This window comes from Cygnus olor, chromosome 16 (assembly GCF_009769625.2).
Source record: "Cygnus olor isolate bCygOlo1 chromosome 16, bCygOlo1.pri.v2, whole genome shotgun sequence".
NCBI classification, from domain to species: domain Eukaryota; kingdom Metazoa; phylum Chordata; class Aves; order Anseriformes; family Anatidae; genus Cygnus; species Cygnus olor.
In genome coordinates, this window is record NC_049184.1 from 13,190,305 (window position 1) to 13,212,068 (window position 21,764).

General features: G+C 41.6%; 2 protein-coding genes and 1 long non-coding RNA gene across 5 annotated transcripts in view; 2 read left to right on the top strand and 1 right to left on the bottom strand.

The window, feature by feature from the left end:
* LOC121078998 overlaps positions 1 to 4,837 on the bottom strand; it is a 49,951-nt gene extending 45,114 nt beyond the window's left edge. Inside the window, exons 1-3 of the long non-coding RNA XR_005824820.1 lie at positions 4,351 to 4,837; positions 1,998 to 2,116; positions 1,386 to 1,529 (exon numbers count right to left, since the gene is read on the bottom strand). This is a non-coding gene — a long non-coding RNA (uncharacterized LOC121078998). The remainder of the gene's footprint in view (positions 1 to 1,385; positions 1,530 to 1,997; positions 2,117 to 4,350) is intronic.
* Positions 4,838 to 4,947: 110 nt separating this feature from the next.
* LOC121079033 (MRG domain binding protein) lies at positions 4,948 to 9,373 on the top strand. The gene is made up of 5 exons (XM_040575880.1): positions 4,948 to 5,199; positions 5,679 to 5,800; positions 6,369 to 6,450; positions 7,240 to 7,314; positions 8,115 to 9,373. Exons 1-5 carry the CDS (start codon positions 4,956 to 4,958, stop codon positions 8,303 to 8,305), a joined length of 714 nt encoding a protein of 237 aa, XP_040431814.1. The 5' UTR covers positions 4,948 to 4,955; the 3' UTR covers positions 8,306 to 9,373.
* Positions 9,374 to 9,533: 160 nt separating this feature from the next.
* On the top strand, positions 9,534 to 21,326 carry OGFR (opioid growth factor receptor). 3 transcript variants are annotated; one of them, XM_040575875.1, is made up of 9 exons: positions 9,534 to 9,848; positions 11,743 to 11,796; positions 14,204 to 14,251; positions 14,961 to 15,023; positions 15,327 to 15,411; positions 15,781 to 15,859; positions 16,352 to 16,418; positions 16,690 to 16,838; positions 17,865 to 21,326. In XM_040575875.1, exons 1-9 carry the CDS (start codon positions 9,642 to 9,644, stop codon positions 19,231 to 19,233), a joined length of 2,121 nt encoding a protein of 706 aa, XP_040431809.1. In that variant the 5' UTR covers positions 9,534 to 9,641; the 3' UTR covers positions 19,234 to 21,326. The 3 variants fall into 3 exon arrangements, with proteins under 3 accessions (XP_040431809.1, XP_040431810.1, XP_040431811.1); XM_040575876.1 differs by lacking the exon at positions 11,743 to 11,796 and having other exon boundaries at positions 9,537 to 9,848; XM_040575877.1 differs by lacking the exons at positions 9,534 to 9,848; positions 11,743 to 11,796 and adding an exon at positions 11,809 to 14,010.
* Positions 21,327 to 21,764: the final 438 nt, after the last annotated feature.

Consider the following 21,764-nt stretch of genomic DNA (forward strand, 5'->3'; position numbering starts at 1 on the left):
GAGAGAGGAGAGGCTTGTTTTCCATGACCAACGGGGAACAAAGATACTGCTACCAGCAGTTTGTGGACTCTCTTGTTTCTGGCACGCTGGATCTAGAGACGTATTTCTACACATCAGACAGATTCAGACTTTCTTTGACAAACTGACTCGTCCTGAATGGTGCTACTGACATTATCACTGCAAACCAAATTTCAAACTAACCCACGGTTTCCACAGATTTCTGTAACAATTGCCTGGCCTGCTACAGCTGCGGTTTGTTCCTAATAAGTTATTGTTTGCCAATACATATGATCCATTCCAGGAAGCAATCTTAAACATCACCCAGACGTTGTAACCTAACAGATGCTGCTGCAGGGTATGTGTGAATAACCTCAAGTATTCAAAGTTGAAATGCAAAAAAGGGCCCTAGCATAATCCTCTAAATCCCTGACTTGAATATTTCTATCAAGGTTTGTATGTACTTAAAGGAGTACATGTACTTTGTGAAAATCTGCTGCCACCCTCCGCCACAGTGTAAGGCTGAGAAGGAAGTGCTGTTGTCATTTCATTGCGAGCTAGTCAGGTTCAGTGCTTGTCTGCTGCCCTTCTGAAGAATTTCCTTATGTTTATGCAAGCTCGTTTTTTTATTTTAAAAGTAGCAATTTTGTTTTGAAAGACGAGTAAGAAATAAAGCCTCAGAGAAGAAAACGATGATCTGAACAATCCCGATCACAACAATGCAACTGTCAAGAAAGCAAATCTCTTGCAAATTTATACGGACCAGATGGGTCAGTGTGAGTTTAGTTTGGCGGACAATTTAGGCACTACCAGTAAAAATCACCTTCAGTAAGGCATGCCGTGAAGTCTTCTGATGTTGGCTTGGGACAGCCAGGCATTCATGAACTGATTCTTGTTCTCACCTGGAACTGGCTCATTAAATTCATTGGTTCTTTTTTATGCTCCTTTGTAAGCCTGGGACATGATGTATTTATTAAACTTAAAAATCAGTAAGATGACTTTTCCTTCCCCATTCCCCACTCTGCTCTGTGATGTTTTGAAGCGTAACAGCAGCACTAATGAACGCCTTTGTGCATGCTTAGAAACAATTATTTGCACTGTTTTCAATTTGTTTTTCTAAGGCTTGCCATCTGATGCCCATCTAATATGCAGCCTTGCTCTGCTGGGAGAATGAGCACATCAGATCACAAGGGAAAAGTTCAGCTGAAGAACATATGTCTCAGCAAACAGAATGTGTCCTCCTGCTTCCCTCTTTTTTGCTGCTCCCCCCCCCCCCCCATCTTATTTTGAATCAAATGCTATATTTTTGCCCCTGTAAGAAGCCAGGCAGGCCCGGTCTGAGAGTGTACTCCCTGTTCCAGATTCCTGTCTGAAACAATCAAACACACCTTTTTGCTAGGAACTTGGATAGCAGGAAGAAAGCTGGGGGGTGTCTCCTTGCCTCTTGACTGGAAGAAGCAGCGCTGCTCTACAGGGCTGTGTGATAGGACTCTATCAATGCAGAGACTTCTCATCTTTTTTGGTTCTTCCTCCTTGACAGATTTCATGGGAGAAAAACAGATCTATTTCAAACTACCATCACTGATTTATTAAAAGATGTGTAAAAGGATCAAGTTCCAACTCACTGTCCAGCTCTGTTAAAGCAAAATTTGCCACAGATTTCAAACTGAAATGACAGATTTTGAAGGTACAGATAAAGCTTATAAATCAGATCAGAATTCTTTTCCAGAGGTCCTCATCAGTCAGAAAGGATATGATATTTGGAGATACTGAAATATGTCAAGGCACCAAGATTACTTATCTTGTAGGAGGGTTTACTGACCTCAGACCAATTTGGTGCAGGACTGGACCCCAAAAGCATGTATTTCTGCATGTAAAAACCATGTGTGCAATGCAAATGGCATAATACTGTAGATAACTTCCCACTCTGTCAACAATTAAAAACAGCTATGGCTAGTGACACACTCAGCATTAGACAACAGTGACTTCTGAGCACATACCTCAGCTTTAGCAGTGAGTCCTGTCCATGGTCTGGAGCAAAATGCTACATTTCTGCTTCTCAGTTTCTGTAGAATAAAGCTGGTAATGCTCTTTAAAGGTCTCAGGGGGTTTCATTCACCTATGTGAGAAAAACTCCTTAGAATCTATACTAAAGATGCACTAAAAACAGCTAGCAAAGGTTAAGTAACTGGTTTTAATGCAAAACCATGCAGATGATATTCATTTTATAAATGTTCATGTGACATACCAAAAATTAGCAAGTATTCTGAATGAAGTTTTTATTTTGTTGCAGGCTCTAACACATGGTGTTCCAAATTAATGACAGAAATAGTTGTAACCATATTGCTTATCCCAGAAATCTGATGCTTCTAGAAAGACTGTCAAATGCTAGGCGTATTTCTCACTTGTTCAGGCTTCAACGTCTTCAGAAACACCAGATCATCTCTCTGGGGGGACACAACGTGATCCAGCAAAGGGCTGAGTGCCTTTAGTTGACGTAATACTCAGCCATGTTTCTAAGGCTGAGAACATCCAAAACCACGGGAAGAAAAGGAGAAAAAACTAAATTGTGCATGTCTCATATTGCTGATACCTAATTAAAAAGAAAAGTAAGATTTAAACCTGAACAAGAGGAGGGTAAAATTGTTAGAATCTGAAAAATCTGTTCAATTAGAGGAAAAGAATCATCTAAAATATAAAAAGAGAAAAATTTAACTTTGGTCCTAATCCATGTAGTGGCTGTTTGTGGCATAATTATATGCTTCCATATGTTTCCTAGAGGCATTGTAAGAAAAAAGGAAATTTAGATGCAGGCAAATGTAATTATTTGTGATTGAAAGAAAATACCAACCAATTTATGCATATACTCTTCCTGTTGAATTAACATTATTCTGCTGAATTAGATTATTTTCATATGCTATTGTACTTTCAGAGGTAGCCATATGTTTTTCACATTCGGTTTCACATGCTACTTTTTTTAATCATCAGAACTTAACGACATAAAAATTGCTATCTGAGTCGACACAGTTATTCCCTCTTGATGATAGTCTTTAAGTAGAAGCATGATGTGACAGATGAGAGTGCTGAAGCTCTGTGTTTCACACAGACTTAAAAATAAAATTAAATCTCCCTGCAAAACTCTGAAAACTATTCTATGGGGAAACAATTTTTCTACTCTGTAATTTATTTGCTTTTCTTTCTTCCTTCATTTTTCTAAGCCTAGAAATGTGTATGAAAACAGGAATTTAGTTGTTCGGGAACTCATTTACTCCTGCTGTGCAGTCATCACAGGAAATCATAACCATCTCTTTTGATAGCAGATTAAGACTAGGTAGCAGCATAGACCAAATAAGCATAGGAAGCTTAAACAGGTCTGAGAGCCTTATTGGATTTAAGGCTGGATTTAATGGAAAAAGTATGCGGATTTGTACTCAAGATCAGCAAATTCTAGTCGATGTGTAATTTTTGCTCAAAACGAGGAAACTACTGTGAAGCCTAAGCTGTGTAAAGGCAGATTTATCACAACCTGGACATAGGTACAAAGCTAATGGCAGGCAGAAAAAATATTTCTGGAGAATCCTGTACTCTTGATGTGAAAAGCCATTCCTGCAAGATCTCTGTCACTCTTAATTGAGCTCTCACAGAAACAGTCATTCTTGGAGAATTTCAACAATATTTAAACCAGACTGGAGTGAGAGATTCTTCTCCATTTTGAGAGAGAAGCGTGAACCCAGGTAGAAATCAGAATTTGTATTCAGGCATTCATATCCAGCATCCTTACCACCAAACTTTCCAAGGCAGCACACGTGATGCTTTGGGTTTAACTCATTTCAAGTGTTTGTTTAATGTTAATCTGTTTGAGGTATGAGCAACACATCAGGCCCCAAAGAATGGCATGCGTTAGTTAATTATTTGAGTATCAACTGTACAGAAAGATTTCAATTTCAGAAAATTGCATTTTTGCCTTCCCACTTTTTATTATTTGGACAATTTGCATGAAGATAATGTCTTTTTGCCTGCGAGTTTCTGCCCCCACGGTTTTATTATTCACTTAGAACAAAACAGTGGTTCTTTACATTTGATGTCATTGTCATTTGCCACTGAAATCATTTTAATGTCACCAAAAGGATTAGGATTTCAGGTGAGGAGTGAGCAATTGCACACCTGATCACCTGAGCAACCATGCCTGTATCCCCAATAATGCCTAACAGGTCCAAAAATCAATCAAACAACCAAAAAACGTACTTTGGAGAGAATGAGACATTCTTTTTCTTCCCAAGTTAAACATTTTTAATGCCTTAAATGACAGACAAAGCAGGTTCTGTGTTTTTTCAGCTGCTAAGGCATAGTTACCTGTTCTGCATCTGACAGGCTCACACAAAACGACACTGCTGTAACAATGACGGGCATTTTGGTGGGCTGAAGCACCTTTCCCAAGAGAAATCTCCCATTTTGGTAGCAGCTTTGCTCCCGAGGATGGTGATCGCTGGGGTGGCCGAGGCCTTGCTGGCGGCAGGCCGAGCCCCAGGCCCCTCTCCGACCTCCGAGCTCCCCCTTCCCCCTTGGGCTATCCCCAGCAGCAGCTCCCTGGGCTGGTTAAGTTTGGAGGCTCTTACTGCACCTCTGGCTTCTCCTGAGCTTCACTCAAGTAAATGTGAAGTAAAAGCGATACCGCTGTGTTAGGGTTACTTCACGCCCTAAAGCAAAACCCCTCAGGGTTTTCGGCCCTCAGAGGAAGAGCTGCGTGCCTTGCCTGCTCCTCCGGCTCTGCGCGTCCACCACTGACCCAAAACCCCCCAAAAACTCCCCCCTGCTCCACTAACAGCCCCAAACCGGGGCATTTCCCTCCCTCCCCAGCCGGCCTCCCTTCCTCCCTCCGGCCGGCAGGAGCCGCTGCGGGCGGCGGGCGCCGGGGGAACGGCAGGGGGCGCCGGGGGCCCGGCCGCTGCGGCGCGGCCATGGGGGAGGCGGAGGGCGGCTCAGCCGCTGTGGAGAAGCCGCCGCTGCCCGCGGCCGGCGCGGGGGCCGCCGCCGCCGTCGCTGCCGCCGCTGCCGCCGTCGCGGCCGCCGCCGCCGCGGCCGCCGCAGCCCCGGAGCCCGGCGTGCCGCCGGCGGCCGCGGCGGCAGAGGAGGCGGTGGTGGTGTGGAGCCCCGAAGTGGAGGTTTGCCTCTTCCACGCCATGCTGGGCCACAAGCCCGTAGGTGAGAGCTAGGCCGCGGTGGAGCCGCGGCCTCGAGTAGCGGCGGTGGCCGGGGAGGAGAGCCAGGCGCCGGGGACGGGCGGGGGGCGTGTGAGGGATCCCCCTGGGGGTGTCACGGCCCCGGCCGCGCCGCTGTGCTGCCCCTAGCGGCATCTCGGGTCTGCTGCCGAGCCAACCTCCCCTTCCCGGCCTTGGTGCCCCGTTTACTTTCGGGTTTGTTTTTTTCACACAGCCTCAGTAAAAGTTCTGGCCGCGTGGGGAAGCGGGACCAAGTGAGGCATTCTCAGCCCCTCCTCAGATAGCACCTCTAATGCAGGGTGAAAAAACAGCCGGGCTGGGCTGCCCACGTTACCTTTTCTGTGTGATTTCCCTATAATGACAGGATATATGGTTGGTTGGTTGTTTTTTGGTGTATTTTTTTAATTCTGTGGCACAAATAAGATTACTAGTAGCGTTAATCGCACTGAATTCTCACCTCAGGTGTGAATCGCCATTTCCACATGATTTGTATCCGAGATAAGTTCAGTCAGAATATCGGACGGCAGATTTCTTCCAAAGTGATTTGGGACCATCTGAGCACCATGTATGACATGCAGGCTCTTGTGAGTATAAAAGATGGATGCAGGCACACTCGTACTTCCTGTCGTTCAGGAGTTTTGATAGGCCCTAATCGCTGGACCTGACCAAACCCTCATGTTACTGGGAATTACATGTTACAGTGAGGTGATGAAGTTTTTCTTGTATAAGAGTGTGTTAGGTGGAAAGCAATAAAGTGTAAAGTGTCTTTTTTCTTTTTTCCCCTATACTGTGTTCTGACTTTTGGGTGTGTTTTTTTTTTTTTTATTGCCAAAATGCTGATCCAGCAAACGTTTACACAGGTACTTAACTTAAGTACCAAACAGGGAGGTATACGTGTTTTTATTAAGAATTTGTCAGGATCAGTTTATAGAAATGATCTCTAATGATTATGGTCAGGAGTCATGATCTCAATTATCTTGACCTTAGTAATCAGTTTGACATCAGGAGCATCCTGATTCTCTAGTGTCTCAATATCTTGTTAAGAATTATTTAGCTACTAATTGCACTTAAAATAGTTTGGGATTGCATTTCTAAATCCAAATTATTTATTTTACCAAAATCATTCATAAAAACGTTTCTTTTCTTTCTAAGCATGAATCTGAGATTCTTCCATTCCCTAATATAGAGAAGAATTTTGTTCTTCCTGATGAACTGATTCAAGAAGTGAGAGAAGGTAAGATGTGGTAGCAGTCTCTCTCTGTTCTTCTAATCTCATTTTAGAACAAGTAGTTTAATGGAACTCACAAAAAAGAACATAATAACATTCCAGTACATGGCTATTCTTTCATTCTGGTGTATTAGGTGTATAGATGAAAAAGAGGTATTGAACCAGATACAACAATATCTCTTGAATTTTTAATCTGCTGACAGAAGGAAATTACCAGGGAAAGGATCACACTGCCTGTGTGGTTCATATTCCCCACCTATCTTTGATTCTCCACTGTAGGAGATAGGCTAGTAGGTAAGATAGGCCTTTGGTGAGATTCCATACAATATTTCTCATATTCTTAAATATAATATAAATGGGATGTTAATATGGCACGAACAGCTTCTGTTAATACCATTTAGATTCAAATTCTCTTTCTGGGTGTTGGCAAAAGATATTTTAAACTACAATGAAATGCTTCTCAATTACTAGGTGTAATAAACTTTATACTAAAAATGCAGTAGAGAATCATATCTAAGAATTGCAATATGTTTTGCCTAGTTAGCATTTTACTTTGTCCCTATTACTAATTTCAGTGGAACTTTTTTGCTGTGTGACATGCACCTTGCTCTTAGTATGGTTGGACTGTTAGCTACATTTCTCTGTCACAGGACTGAAGAACATTTCTAAATTAACGCTGAATGTTGAACTGAATATTTGTATACACTGTGCACATATGCTGAGGCTACTAATCCAGAAAACCTACATATCGTTCCTCAAAATGATCTAACCATTGCTTACTGATCACTCCTGTAGGAAAAGTAATGATTGAAGAAGAAGTGAAAGAGGAAATCAAAGAAGAAATGGAAACACATGCAGGTCCAGAAGAAGGTAAATTTGTATCTCTCTACTGTGTAGTATGAGAAAAAACAACTATAAAAAAACAACTCTGAAAGAAGGTTAAGCCCAGTTTTAGCAAACACAAGTAATCTGTGATAGGATCTCACGAGAGAAATTACTCTCTATAAATCAAAAAAACAAAAGGTTACAAGACTGTATGCTTAATTGGGAAGGAAGGCGAAGTGGTTGTTTTTTCTTCTTTTTTTTCCATTTTATTTGCATCGTCTTGTTTCTTTTAAATGAAGCTTATTTTCTTAAGATTTTGAGTAGAATGAAGTCAAACATGAACAGTAGCGATCCTGCTATTACCGTAACAGACCAAGCCAACTGTTAACTATGTATTTTCGTAAAGTTTACATCAGAGAAAAAGTGGTGTTTTAAGAGTAGGTGTAATAAAAGATCTAAAAATGCATTTTAAAGGTATATTAAATTTCTCATTCTGGATGTTCAGGCATGCTTGGTATCTATAATACCAAATGTAATTACCATTGCTGATTATAAATTTCATAGATTGGTCCTATGTTGTGTAAATGTTCCTATTTAGTATTTTAATTTTAAGTAGTGTTTTATTTCACTTTTAGCCTGTCAGTATACATGCCTGTCTTTAAAGCAAATAATAAAAGCACGCTGTGCCTTTTGAAAAAGTGAGAATAATACTTAACGTGTCCTTAAATATGCTAAGAATTGATTGGCTTGAAAAGTTTTATGTAATATAAAGAAATTGGATATCAGTTCTTGTTTACCTGTGTGTATAAGTCTGATCTCAAATCATTACTTTGATCCTATTTCAGTTTTTGCACCCTCTGGAAGTTTAGGAAAAACAACTGAAAAGCCAAGCAGCAAAGAGAAAGAGAAAACTTCATCAGATTCTGGGTCCAAAGAAGGATCTGATAAAAGGAAGCGCAACAGAGTCACTGAAAAGGTCTTAAATGCAAACAGTAATCCTTCTAGTCCAAGTGCTGCAAAACGACGCAGAACATAAAGCTGTGAAAAGCAGAAGAAATTAACGATGGAACATTTAAAAACAAATAGCAGGATAGTCATTATGTCAACTTTTTCAGAAAGGAGAAGATATCTGAGCCAGGTACTCGAAGAATCTGCATATTGGCTTTATGCATACAAGACTTTGCCTGTCTTTCCTGATTTGTTTGCTGGTTGGCACTGAGTAGCCGAGTGATGGCTACCTTCTCAGGGCGTTCAGGAAGGAAGCTGGCAGCATTTAGTGGTTTGTGTGTTTGTAACAGTTGCTGTGTTTGCATTTCCAACCAGAAGCACACACTGTGTCGGCGTAGTTCATGAAACAAGTGTTCGTCATAACACAGAGCCTCAATTCATGAGAAGTATAGGTTATTTCTGTAACTTTTGAATTGCTTGGTTTTTGCTTTTTTTATTGTTGTGAATATCACAGGCCCTCTTCGGGCAACGTTGTTTGGCCGTTTTAATTTATGCAAACATAGCGTTTGTATCAAATGTCTGAATTTGTTGGTTCAGTAAAACTAAAATACTTTTAAATACAGATAACTACTGTCTTGAAGTATTCTTTCACACTGTTTGCTGGAGAAATGTCAACTTTTACCTTTAGCGATGTAACTATTTTCCATTTTTACGGTTTTATACACTGTAAGTAAAGAGAAAATGATAATGCCTGTAGAGAGAATAATTAAGAAGTGTCCTAAATAAAGCATCTGGCGGCATCACATGGTTTTGGAAGGGATCAGCTGAGCTGTGCCTAAACTTGGGGGTGTTGCTTCATCCATTTGTACTACAGTAGTATAAAACTGGGGGGGTTGTACTTTGTTATTTATTTTTAAAGCTGTTTTATTAAATGTTAAGTGGAATTGGTGTTGCAAAGCATTAACTTTGTTCTACAATGTAAATTTTTACTGACATTGTAATGCTTACCTTTTATATGCCAGAACACTATGATTGAAGTTAGTAATTTTGAGTGGTGAAAAGATGGACCGCGGCCAACAAAGACACGTGACCAGGCTGAAATATTACCGAATTTGTTCCACCGCATTACCTGTTAGTTAATAAAAGGAATTCTTTCTTAATCTGTCCGCATTGCTTGCGCGGTGAGGAGCCCAGCACCCACGAGCTTACATTTCACCTAATGGCGTGCTGGGGTCCCCGGACCCCCCCTCGCTGTGCCGCCGGCTGTGAGGGGCAGGGCCGGGGCGGGCGCTAGAACCGCGATTCCTCCTCCTCTTCCTCCTCCTCCTCCTCTTTTTCTTCATCCTCCTCCTCGTCGCCCACGTGCTCGGCTTTGTGCCGGCCCCACCGCCCCTTTCGCTTTCCCTTTCCCCGCCCCGCTCCCCATGGCGGCCTGGCTCAGCCTCAGGCTGGAGGAGGCCGAGGCAGGGGCTGAGGCGCGCTCATGGCAGTACGACTCCACTTGGGAGGAGGACGACGACGACGAGGAGGAAGAGGAGAAGGAGGAGGAGGAAGAGAAGAAGGAGGAGGCTGGCGATGAAGACCGGCTGGAGGATGCGGAGGAGCCGGCGAGGGGCTCCCGGCAGGCCCAGGTGGGTCACGGCGGGCCTGGGGGGGGTCGGTGAGTGCCACAGGGGGGACTTGGAGGCCTCAGCCCGCGGCCTCCCGCGGCCCTAGCCCCTCACAGCCCTTCCCTGCACCTGCCGAGCCCTCCCGCTGGGGGTTTTGGGCCCTTTTCTCCTTGCGATTCTAATTTCCAGTCAGCAACTGGAGCAGCTTAAACGGCTTGTAGGGAGCAAAAGGTGGTTTGGGTTGTGGTTGCTGTTCTGGCGCTGGTCACTGGCTTTTAATTGTCCTGGTGAAACGAATCTTCAGCCCCCCAAAAGACAGCCCGTTTTGAAATGAACTCTGCAGGGAAAGGTTGTGAAGGCAGAAGTGTGCTGGGGCTCTGTAGCTGCTTCGGTTTCAGTAGGCTGCGATGTGCTGGGTTCTCGTTTTTTTCATTGCTGTTCCCTGCGATCTGGGTGCTTTATGTCGTAAATACAAGTTTTCTGTTCTGTTTTGTGCCAGCCGGCTTACTGCACTTCAGATGGACGCTGGTTTTGACTTTCAGACATCTGTGTTTTTCAGCAGCTCTTTGGTTTTAATCGTTTTTGTTAGTATCCTAATCTTTCTGCAGGGCCTTTGCCTACATACTTTCATGCTATCAAGAGCCATCGCATCTGTTCATTTACAAAAATGAACTGTAAGATTTTATTTCTTGTAGCCATTTTTTTTTCCTATGCAGCATATGATAGAGCAACTCTGAAAATGGAAAAGATTCGCTGGTGTTCTAAAAACTGCAGGTACGCGTGCAGTTATGATGAAAGCGCTGCAAAGTGTGAACGCTTGTCTCCATTGCCTTAAAGTAGTGTTAATTTAGTGTAAAAAGAACTCGTTGATTTTAACTAAAGTTCCTAAATTTAGCATCAGTGTTCTGAGTGTCATCAACTTCTGCAACATTGCTTTGCAAATGCAAAACTGGTTGTTCTCTGTTTTTCTCAGTTGAAACCCCTTACCGTTCATTAATGTAACTCCTCCCCTTTCAGGGAAAGCGAAACTAGTCTTTTTACTTTAGTTTCATTTCAGTAAATTGTTCTCAGAATAGAAATAGGCAGATAAAGCTGTCTAATTAATACACTGTTAATGGAGTTTAATACTGAACTTTAATATTTTTTTATAAATATTAAGTGAATAAAATAATCTCATTTAAAAAAAAAAATCTGTGCAACATAGTATTCCAAACAACGGTGACTTCATACCATAACATGCCCTCTATACTTTGCAAACAAAACAAAAATGTTAATGCAGGTATATGTGTACATTTTCATGGGATTTACTGCAGGGAACGTAGTTAGGCCTTAGCTATGTGTGCAGATCTGTGAAAGGTCACAGATATTTCAGACGGAATAGCTGTAGTACTGCAGAGAAAATCCTTGCTTGTTTCTTTAAGTGACTTGTATTGTTTGATGGCACACTGTCAATTTCCTTTTGTTCATGTTTAAAGCTCCAGTTTTGTGTACAAGTTCTAAAACCTCACAACATGCCTCTCAAACTTTTAGATTATCCTTTTTGAATGTGTTTGTTCTTCAGATTTTTTTTTTCCTAGAGCAACTTCTGGACTATGACAACAGTAAAAAGCAAGGACCGTTTTTTTCACTCCAGTCAGTGGACTTTTCAAACTTTGCCTTATGAAGAAGGATGTTGTCCCTGAGACTTATGGAGTATTGTTCTGCATCTTTAAAGAGGAGTTCTTCCTTCGGTGGTGAATGTGTAATCACCTTTATCTTTCAGTGCCTGATTTTTTTTTTTAAGGGGAGTGAGACTGAGTACAGAAATATCTGCTATCAGTTATGCATTTACAACCTGTCTAAGGCATGAATCAGTTTCCAACATAAGTTCTTACTTCTGCTTGTATTACGCTAATTCTAATTCTTCTCCCCTCAGTCTAGCTGGTGTGCTATACTCCAGAAGCTACTAAAGTGTTTTTTCAATAAGGAGGTTAGAGTTTTTTATTATTATTTTCACTACACGCTTTCAAAGCCTTCTTCAAACTTCACTTCTGTGTTTGCATGTCACTCGCGTCTCTGCAAATACTCCAGATTTGCAATCTGAAATTCCTGCAAGTGCATCATTTCAGCTCTTTCACGTTCCAGTACTTTTATCTTCTTCTAAGAGAAGTGTAGAAAATCTTGGGGTTTGTGCTCATTTTAAAAGTTTCCTTAGTCTGCTGTAGTGCACGGGGTTCATGCTCCATTGCTCAGAGCCATGTAACAAGCCCTGTAGTTCTGCCTTCTCCTACCTCTCCACCAACAAAAGGCTTCAATTGCTCCTCAAGGGTTCTGTCTTCTTTCTTGTTCCTTTGTCTTGTTGATACTCTGCGTGTTCTTTCATCACCCCTTCCGTTGGAGTTAGTTTCCATTTTCCAGCCAAATACTGTCCATGTTACCCACTCTAGCTTTGTTCTCTGCTTTCCTCGTACTCTTCACAAAGCAGTACATGTTCTGATTGATGCGTGGCATTGCTGGAGAGGGAAACCTACCTAAAATTGCTTGACAGAGTTGTGAGAAATAAGGAAGTTTCATTTATGCATACAAGTTTGTCTTGCACTTCAGTTTGTGTCCCTAATCTGGAAAGAAAGGGAAGGTTATGTTTCTGTGTGGCTTGAATTGAAGTTTATAGAGACCCAGGAGCAACACCTCCATGGACAGATGAGGAAGTAAAGAGAGGAAAAACTCAGACATCTTGTTCTTTCTATTGCTGTGCTCCAGCCTGCTTTCTTCCTGGATCTTCTTTCTAAACCAAGTTATATAGAAGTAACACAATTGTGTGAGGTGCTGTTTCTGTATCTGTGCTTACTCTTCAGCAAACCACTTCTTTCTCAAAATTGGAGGCAGTTGATTGTCTTTCCCAGCTAACTGTGTTAAGGGACGTTATTTTAAACTCTTAAGCATAAAGAATGTCTGTAAATTGATTCCCCTGTAATTGGTAGTAAAGTTCTCATTAATTTCACGTGTATCAGGATTTCATCTGTGGATTTCAAAACTTAAAATTAAAAGCATTGAATTTCAAAGTGCTAAATCCTAGTTTGTGCTTACATCTTGAACAAAAGAATAATACTGACATTCTGGCTGAGCATATTTCTCAGTCTCAGGTTTGCACCTGCATGTTTTGTGTTTTTTTTTTTCCAAGCATTAACTGTGTAGCAAAGCTTTTTATAGTTATGTGCATTTCTAACCGTTGTGTTGCCAGAATAGATCACAGGGATGGGCACCAGTGCACGGATTGCTAATCTTGCGTGGGCCGTGTGGCTTTGGGAAATTTACTGCAATGTAGACAGACATTATTTTAAGACATCACAGGTTATTACACCTTTTTTTAAAAAGTGTTTTTTAAACTCTTTTCACCAAAATACAGGGGAATCATAGCGTGTAAATGTACATTTAAAATGTAACTTTAAAAATTCTGTGTTGATCACCTCCCTCTATAGATAAAGCTTTGATCTCTTTACTGCTGTCCATGCTTTGTAAATTTTAACAATCAACAGGTCTGTTGAAGGGATGACCTCGTTACAAGGAGGTGTTACAAAATCTAATCTTGTTCCTGCATTAATTAATGGAACCGGTTATCAGTGTTCGCTGTTCAATAGGAAGTGATTTTCACTTTTCTCTAGGCAAAGGAGGTTAAGAAGTATCCAACGAAGTTTAAAAACAACTCAGGAGATCATTGGCTGCTTTTTTCTTCTAAGTTTCTTGAAACACTGATTTTGCAAGATTGTGCACAGCATATCCCTGTTTCACAAAGACTGCTCCTGCTGTTGGCTGGTGCTGAACTCTAACTCTGGTGTGCTCTGTATTGGCAGGATACTTCTGTTCACAAGCAGCCTCGTTCATTTTGATAGTTCTGCCCTGACATTTCGGAATGCTGTTCAGTGGTTTTTCATGGTTTGGGACCAGATGGTTCAGCACATAGCAAGACTAAATCTGTATTGCTGATAAATTGTAACAAAATCTGAAGTAATCCACTTAAATATAGGTACACACACATACAATTCAGTTAAAATGTATTTTAAGTGATGTCATGCTTGCAACTTTTACTTCCACAAAGTTCAGAGGAAGAAAGGAAGCTGTTCTTTGTGATTTCAGTGTAAATGCTACAATTGAACTGAATCCAGCATATCTGTGTAGTAAGGAGAACCTGATACCTAATCGTCAGGTGAATGTGGCTCTGCAATTTTTGTCTATAGGAATTTCAATTATGAATCATGTGAATTCAGCTGTAACTAGGTAAATGTGTCACTTGGCAACTAATAGGAATCATGTGAATTACTGCTGTGGGTATCTTCATCTGGTATATATTTATTTATTTGGTTTCAATATATTTCCTACTAAATGCTTTCTCTTTGTAGGAGCAAAGAAGATTAAATTTGTCACCGTTGTCTCAGATGGGTTTTCAGGTAGGCGTGGCATAAAGTTTTGTTACTTGGAGAGATGAGCAGTAATGAAGATGATTGTTACAGGAATAAAATAAATCCGTGATGTGACCATGTGGCTCTATTATTGTTCACTGTCTAAATCAGGATAATGTCACATCAGCAAGGCTGTTCTAGATTAGGAAGCAAAGATGACGAAAGTTTCACTTTAATAGCGTCTAGAGGAAAAAAGAGTCTTGAATGATCTTTCTGTGTCTTGAATTCAACAATTTGAAGTATGATCTCTGTCATGACTAAGGTATATAGTGACTCAGAGACAAACAGATAAAGGTTTTTAAAAGACGAACTAAAACCTGAGTTAACAAACAAAATGAGATTTTATCATTCAGGGACTTTCCAGCCAATTCTGACCGTTTCTGTAGGAAAACCTGTCTGGGATAAAAGATAACCATAAAACACGAAGACCCTGATTAATAAGACTGGGAATACAAACAAATATTTCGGTTCAAGGAGATGGTGTTAACATCTTGTAATCCTAAGTTGCCTTCAGGAATACAGGGGAACAACTACAGTAGAAACTGGCTGTTCTTGGGGTGCTGGGACGGCAGAATGGAGGGTGCAGGGGAGGAGCATGCATGAGAGATGCTGAATTCAGTTCTTTCCTTTTTTTTTTTTTTTTTTTTTTTTAGAAGACAACTTTATTCTGCGTGTCTGATTTGTCACTTTTCTCTAGTTCTCAGGCAGGCGCAACTGGGATGCAGCAAGAGACTTGCAGAGATATAGGCATCATTACCCGGTATGGACTAAATGATAACGCACCTCTCTTGTGGCTCTTCCTCATTGCACACTAAGTTTAGGAACATGTTCTAGGTTTGAGGACACCCATTTATCTTTACATTGACAGGCTCAGACCTTTGAAGGATTAGTTTGTGAGGGGGAAGGGATAATGTGCATGTGGGTGCATCAGAAACAAGCTGTTATTTCCCAAAACATTTCAAGGATTTAGCCTGTGCTGGGAACACGAGGGAAGGAAAGTAAGGAGAAGTGTTGAAGTGGATACTGCATTTTAAAACAATTGATTTCTTGTTCTCATCTCCAGGGTTTGATAGAATCAGAAAATGAGGAGGAAGAACAGATGTGGAACTTGAGCTTTTACAAAAATGAAATTTCTTTTTTGCCTCAGGGTGAGTACCTTGCTTGATGACTGCTCAGTGCAGCTCTACTGCAGCTGTTTAAGTTGGTGGAAGATTAGTGTGATCTGCGTGGGACAACTATTAAAAAAAAAAAAAAAAAACACACGTGCACACACATACCAAAAAAAAAAAATTCCCTTAAAAATGTTTTTGTTGCTGCTGTATGTTCCTTAATTTTTGTTTGCTGGTAGAATACTAGTTGTTTTTTTTCCTGACTTCTCAGGATAGTTGTCTAGTAGAGAAGCTAATGTCTGTATACTAATGCCTGGCTATGGATTATAGATCACTTTGGATGACTGGCTAACTTTTAATTTTCATTTGGTGTTATTTCTTCTTGCCTCACTTTTTTTTTCTCTTCAGGTTTGCATATTGAAACTCTGCTTGAATTGTGGTGGGACAACTTTGAAGTTCTGGAAGAAAACCATTCGTACATACAGTGGTAAAGTGCCTGCATGAATATAATGCCTTTTTTAAGTCAGTTGTATATGCATTGCTGAATTTGGCTTCCCAATAGACCAAGAGTTACTCTTGAGCTCTTGACTGAGACTTGTCAGGTTGTGGGTATTATTTTTTTTTAATTTTTTTTCCAAATTCTTTTGGAAGCAGTGCTCTGGAAATCCTGAAGACAGATTTCCAGTGCAGCTGTGGCAATAGATCTCAGTTGTGAATGGTCTTCTGACATACTGCAGAACAAAATATGGCAGTGAGAGATGCAAATAAGGAAAGTATGTTGTTACGACCTGTGTGTACAATTATTTTACGGAATGGATTTGTCATGTAGTGAAGTACTTTCATGCCCATAAGTATATGAGCTCTCCAAGAGGCACCTGTGATAGCGCAATTATTGGAAAGATTTGAGTTTTAACGAAGTGGGTTCCCTGGGCTGGGTGTCATCTTTGCTCATCTAGGCTGAAAACTTTTTTCCTCTTAGGCTATTCCCCTTACGTGAACGTGGGATGAACTTGCGTGCCAAACCACTAACGCTTCAAGAAATTGAGGTATTTAAAGCTTTTTAAAGAATTTTCCCTAAATGACTTATATTTGAAGTCTAGCTTTTTTTTTTCCTTTGCTTCCTTGGGGAGCTAACGTGAACAGGGCTTGCTCAAGTGCTGTTAAGCAATTGTCTGTCTTGTGTCTGTCTGCCAGTTGCTAGCAGCATATGAAATGATGAGTGATATAATTAATCTGTGTTTAAAATTCAAATGCCACTTAATGATGCAGGTAATTAGAGAGTTGCAGCTTGTACTCATTGGTTTCCCTTGTTTTCAGGCTTTTAAGAAATCTGAGGAAGTCATGGAAAGGTTTATACGCGCTTATCAGCTCATGTTGAGATTTTATGGAATAATTCTGACTAACCAGGAGACTGGAGAACTCAAGAGAGCAGAGAATTGGGCTGAAAGATTTCAAAACTTGAACTGGTGAGTCTGTTTATACTACTTGTCATTTACTACAGCCATGCACTTTTTTGAGAAGAAAAAAAAGTCAAAGTCAATAAAATCTTCAACCCTTGACGAATAGAGGCTTTTGTTGATATGAAGGCTAGCTAGTTAACATATACGTAACTTGTCTCAGCCTATGACTGTATGTTGTCACACTCTGTCACTTGATAAAGATGCAAGTACAGTAAGTAAACCAGGTGAGACTGATTTTTCTTCTGTATTCGGTGCAGCTGTTAACAGCAGGCATTTTTCTCGTTGGTTTCCTAAAGGATGAAATCTAGGTTTGGAGATGCCGATATTTGTTCTGCAAGTACTTGTGTTTAAATCTATATTTTAAGCAGAAATTACTGAAAGAATTTTAAAGGTAGTAAAGGTTCCTTTGCGTTCTGCATTTAAGCTACAAAATAAGAATGTATCCATATGCTTCCCTGATTGTTTATAAAGCTGCCTTAAGCTGTGTGAAAGGCTTTGAATTCTTGGTTGAAAAGTGCTCTGCAAATCATTGGTTATGTTATTGCAGGTCTTATCATAGAGGTAGTATTAACCTTTAACACCACTAAAGATACTGGAATATTAAAGCCTAAAAGGACTGGGTCATGAATCTCTGGCAGCATCTTTACTTGGCTGTGTTCTTAAACTTTTGTACAGTCTTACCCTGTAGATCGCTGTCAGGGACAGGATATTGGGCTGCATGGGCTTGTCTGTCTGACCTGATATGGGAGCATTTATCTACTCATGGATGATGCAGAAAGTCAAAACATTTCCAAGCAGTTGAGGCATTTATTCCAAGCAATCCCAGAAGGGCTAGAAAGGTACTGTTGAAGGTAGACAGCTGCAACAGATGCATTAAAATTAAGCCGGGCTGTACTCTCATCTGCACTGTGAAGTAGCCTCTTACAGATCCCTGTCAACAGCACACAAAGCATTCTGCAGGTACCCCAGAGGCTCGTTATGACTCGAGGCTTGTAAGGATGTCACTTAACTTTGCTCATCTGTTTGTCTCAGGTTTAGCCACAACAATTTGCGGATCACTCGCATTCTGAAGTGCCTGGGGGAGATGGGATATGAACACTATCAAGTGCACTTGGTAAAGTTTTTCCTAACTGAAACTCTTGTTAAGGAGACGTTACCAAATGTCAAGAGAAGTGCCTTGGATTACTTTCTATTCACTGTCAGAAGCAAGCAGAAGAGAAGGGAACTAGTGCACTATGCTTGGCAACACTACAAACCTCAAAACAGCTTTGTATGGGGGCCGCATGACAAACTCTCAAAGTACAGACCCCGCTCTGCCAAGTCACAGCTGCACCAAACTGTTGGAAGTAAACAGGAAGAACCTGGTAGAAAATGTGATGTTTCTGTGGAAAAGGGTCAGAACCCATCTCTAGAGGAAGAACAGCAAGCTGGAGGTGCTGCAGACTTGTGGCCTAAAGCGAATGAAGAGGACACGAGAGAGAGGTTAAGTGAGTGTGTTTCAGAGGGAGGAGATGGTGAAGATGAGAAGGAAGCTTTGTTTACCCAGCAGGAAGAGAATGATTTCAGCAGTAAGGCTGAAGCGCAGGGTATGGCAGAGAATGATTGTGCAAAGGAGAGCAAGAAGAGAAAACTGGATGCAAATACGGCAGACAATATAAAGAGTGGATCATTGAAAAGCCCTCCTGATATTGAGAAAATTTCCCGTAATCTGGGTGAATGTGCACTTGATGCAGAAACCTCCCCCTCAAGTTCCCTCTTACAAACAGAAGAGGGCCAGGAAATGCTGAAAGAAGATGATGTGAACACCAAAGACTTAACAGTGCCAGAGACTGCTGATGCCACCGTAAAACGGAGGAAAGTTGATAAAAGAACACAAAGAAACAAAACATTCAGCTTGGCCATAAACCTGAACATGGGGCTGCCTGCGCGCAGTGCCCAGTTGCATCCACCTGTGTCAAACACAAAGGCTGAAGAGGAAAAAGTTGGTGAGAAAAAAACAACTGTGGAGGAGATGGGTGAGAAGGGTGGGGGTGACACAAACAGTGGGGCTCTGAGCTGCCCAGCTGGTTCCATGCTCCCTAAGACTAGCTGGACGTCTCCATTAAGTGACGGCTTGGAGTCAGGTGCAGATCAAGTCACAGCAAAGAGTGACCAGCACCTCTGTGATAGCATGCTCCTGGGAAGGAAAAGTGAGGCAGATGGGATAGAACAGCATAAAAGGGCAGCAAACGCAAGTGAAGAAGAGGAAGCAAAAGCCACGAGCAAGAAACAAGTTCCAGGGAGTCTTGAACAGAATATGGCATCCACTTGTCCTGAACAAGACAGTGCTGAGCTTGCAATACAGAAAACTGATAACTCTGAGCATGCAGCAGAACCTGATGAAGAACAGGTGGCAGAGTGAGACCGGCATAGCAAACACTTGAGCAAGCAGAGATGACATTGCCCTAACTGCTGGGAGCTAGCTTTACGGATCTGTACACCACAGGTGCATGGAAAAATAAACTTTGTTTGGACTGATCCAGGCTAGACCCTGTGTCACTTTCAGCCTTCCACGCTTTTTTATAAGTCATCTGTAGTGATTTCATTGAGAACGAGCTCTTGGTTACCCTGAAAATGAGTCGTCATCCTAAACAGGCTGCGTCCTGTTCCTGTTTCTATCTGATGTTCAGAACTATCATGGAGCAACAGGGATTTTTGCACTTTGCTTTGGTTCTGGTGTGTCCCTTTTCAAAGAAGAGGGAAACTAATCTGATTCCTTGTTTGAACTAGAAAAGTATTTATAAAACACACAAAATTTACTGTAAGATAGCATGCCTGATTTGCCAGACCTTTGTGTTTCTATTTCTGTTTCTATTACCATGGAACTTCTTTATCATTTTGCATCATGTGGGAGTGTAGTTGCCTTTCCTCCTGTAAGAAAATAGGTTTGAGTTCAGACTGGGATAAAACGTATGGCCGTAAGGTGTCTCTGACCAGTATTAACCTGCGTGTCCAGATACTGTTCTCCAGGGTGCAGAAACATTGGGTAACTGTTCCCTTTATCCTCAGCAGAAGTTGCTTCTTAGTGCTTCTTAGATTTGCTAAGAATACAAATTGTCTGGTTTCTAAGAGAAACCTTCAGGCTTTGTGTAAAGCTGACTGGAGCTCTTCTTCCCCGTCTTTTTCCACCACCTTCAGGAGCTTGATAGTCTTCCACAGCTATTTATGTCCGCTACTAGTTCAAAGGTCTCTCTTCCTCGATTGCTAAAACAGAATAAATATTTTTTGTCACTGCATCTCTTCAGATTTTGGTGTTGCTTTGAGATGGCCTCCAGGGCTATCTTTCCTGCAGGCCTGCTGAACGCAGCTAGCTGTCTCAAATCTCACCCGCTTCCTAGTTGTGGCAGGATTGTTCTACCATTAATGATCAGCATGTCAGACAGCGAGGGCACGTTCGAGTGCAGCGTGTCTGCTAACCACTTGGGGCTTTGTTGTGGGCCGCTTAATTGAAGCTTTAATTGGTGGGGGTACGCTTGTCTGGTTCATTGATTTACAGCCCTTAAGAATTTACTTTCAGCCCTTGCCAGCTCCTTGCCTGCCTTAATGTTACTGACCTCTCTGCTAGCTGTTCTGCCTGACTTGTACAGGATTCAACCAAGTCTGAAGGAGCACTGAACAATTTAGCACTTTTGCTCCGTGAGGTTTACAACAGAGGACGTGTTTCATGAAGCAGAGGAAACATTTTCAACAGCCAGAAGGTCTGGACTCGCTGTTTGCCCAGCTTGTTTGTTTTAGTTTTGGGGTTTTCAGGTGCTGTTTGTTTTGTGTAGGGGATGGCTAGGGGCTTGCTTGCCTCATCAGAGAGCAGATGCAGTCGCCTGTGCAATGTCAATGTCTTTCCTCTCTCTGCTACAGCTCTTCAGAAGTTCATCTTTCAAGGAATTTGATCTGTGATTGGCCTTCTCAGACTGTAGGCCCCGGTGCAGCATGCCACATCCATGCGTGTGGGGATTAAAAAAAAAAGTCTGCAAGCTTCTTATTTAATGCTCATGGTCACACACATGCTGGAAAAAGGCTTTAATGTTTTTTAAATAACTTTCTTATGAAAAGATGGTGTTAAATTGCCAATAAGAATACACTTAAATACAGATATAAATACTTGAAGATGTGGAGTGAAAATTCTTTAATAAAAGATAAGTAAAAAATTGTTAATCATGGCTTTTGTACAGATTTATAGTAATTTTGTTATTTAATGAAGTTTTCATTGTGAACACATGCTCAGTTGGGGCATAGCTCATAAATCTGGTGTGGTGATGTTCAGTTTCTTTTGTGTTTAATGGGGTTTCACTGTGAGCCCTAGTGTGGAGTGCTCAAAACGAGCTGTTCCCTACTGTGGCCAGTTCAGAGTTTCGGCTGTAGGTGTTTGCAGTGAGTTCACGGGCTGTATTCTCCAGCACTCGGAGCTGTATGACAGTGTTACATTAATGTCACCTATTAAAGCATGACTTCAATGCATACCGGTTTCCTTATGTTTTTTTTCATCCTTGAGGGCAGGACATGGCCATGTACCTGGTCTGCCAGCCTACCCTGTAGCCACCTGCTGCTGCTGGGGCACCTTTAGCATTTCCAAGCACAGCTGGTAACGCCGAGGTCTGGTGGGCTGCGTTAACGTTGAACTGCTCCTTATTCCATCTGGAGGTGGTGAGCAGTTCTCCTCCGCTACCGTAAAACATGGCTAGTGAGTGTTTGTGGGGGAAAGACGCTCCCCAATTCAGGTTTAATGTTGTGCTGCAAAATGTTTCAATATGCCTTGTCTTGGCTCTGTGCTGGCGTTCTCCCAGCTGTGCATTGGGAAAGCTGTGGTGATGCTCTGTGGAGGAGCAAACCAGGGCTTTGCTTAGGGCTAGCAGGCAGGAGGGCAGCTCTGCAGGGGGTGTATGGGGGCTTTAGCTC

Bases quoted from the DNA above. Each gene is read 5' to 3' on its own strand.
- LOC121079033 (XM_040575880.1), top strand. From the start codon at position 4,956: ATGGGGGAGGCGGAGGGCGGCTCAGCCGCTGTGGAGAAGCCGCCGCTG. The intron at 5,801-6,368 runs GTGAGTATAAAA...TTTCTTTCTAAG, and splicing joins TGTATGACATGCAGGCTCTT to CATGAATCTGAGATTCTTCC. The intron at 6,451-7,239 runs GTAAGATGTGGT...TCACTCCTGTAG, and splicing joins GATTCAAGAAGTGAGAGAAG to GAAAAGTAATGATTGAAGAA.
- OGFR (XM_040575875.1), top strand. From the start codon at position 9,642: ATGGCGGCCTGGCTCAGCCTCAGGCTGGAGGAGGCCGAGGCAGGGGCT. The intron at 15,024-15,326 runs GTATGGACTAAA...TCTCATCTCCAG, and splicing joins GATATAGGCATCATTACCCG to GGTTTGATAGAATCAGAAAA. The intron at 15,412-15,780 runs GTGAGTACCTTG...TTTTCTCTTCAG, and splicing joins AATTTCTTTTTTGCCTCAGG to GTTTGCATATTGAAACTCTG.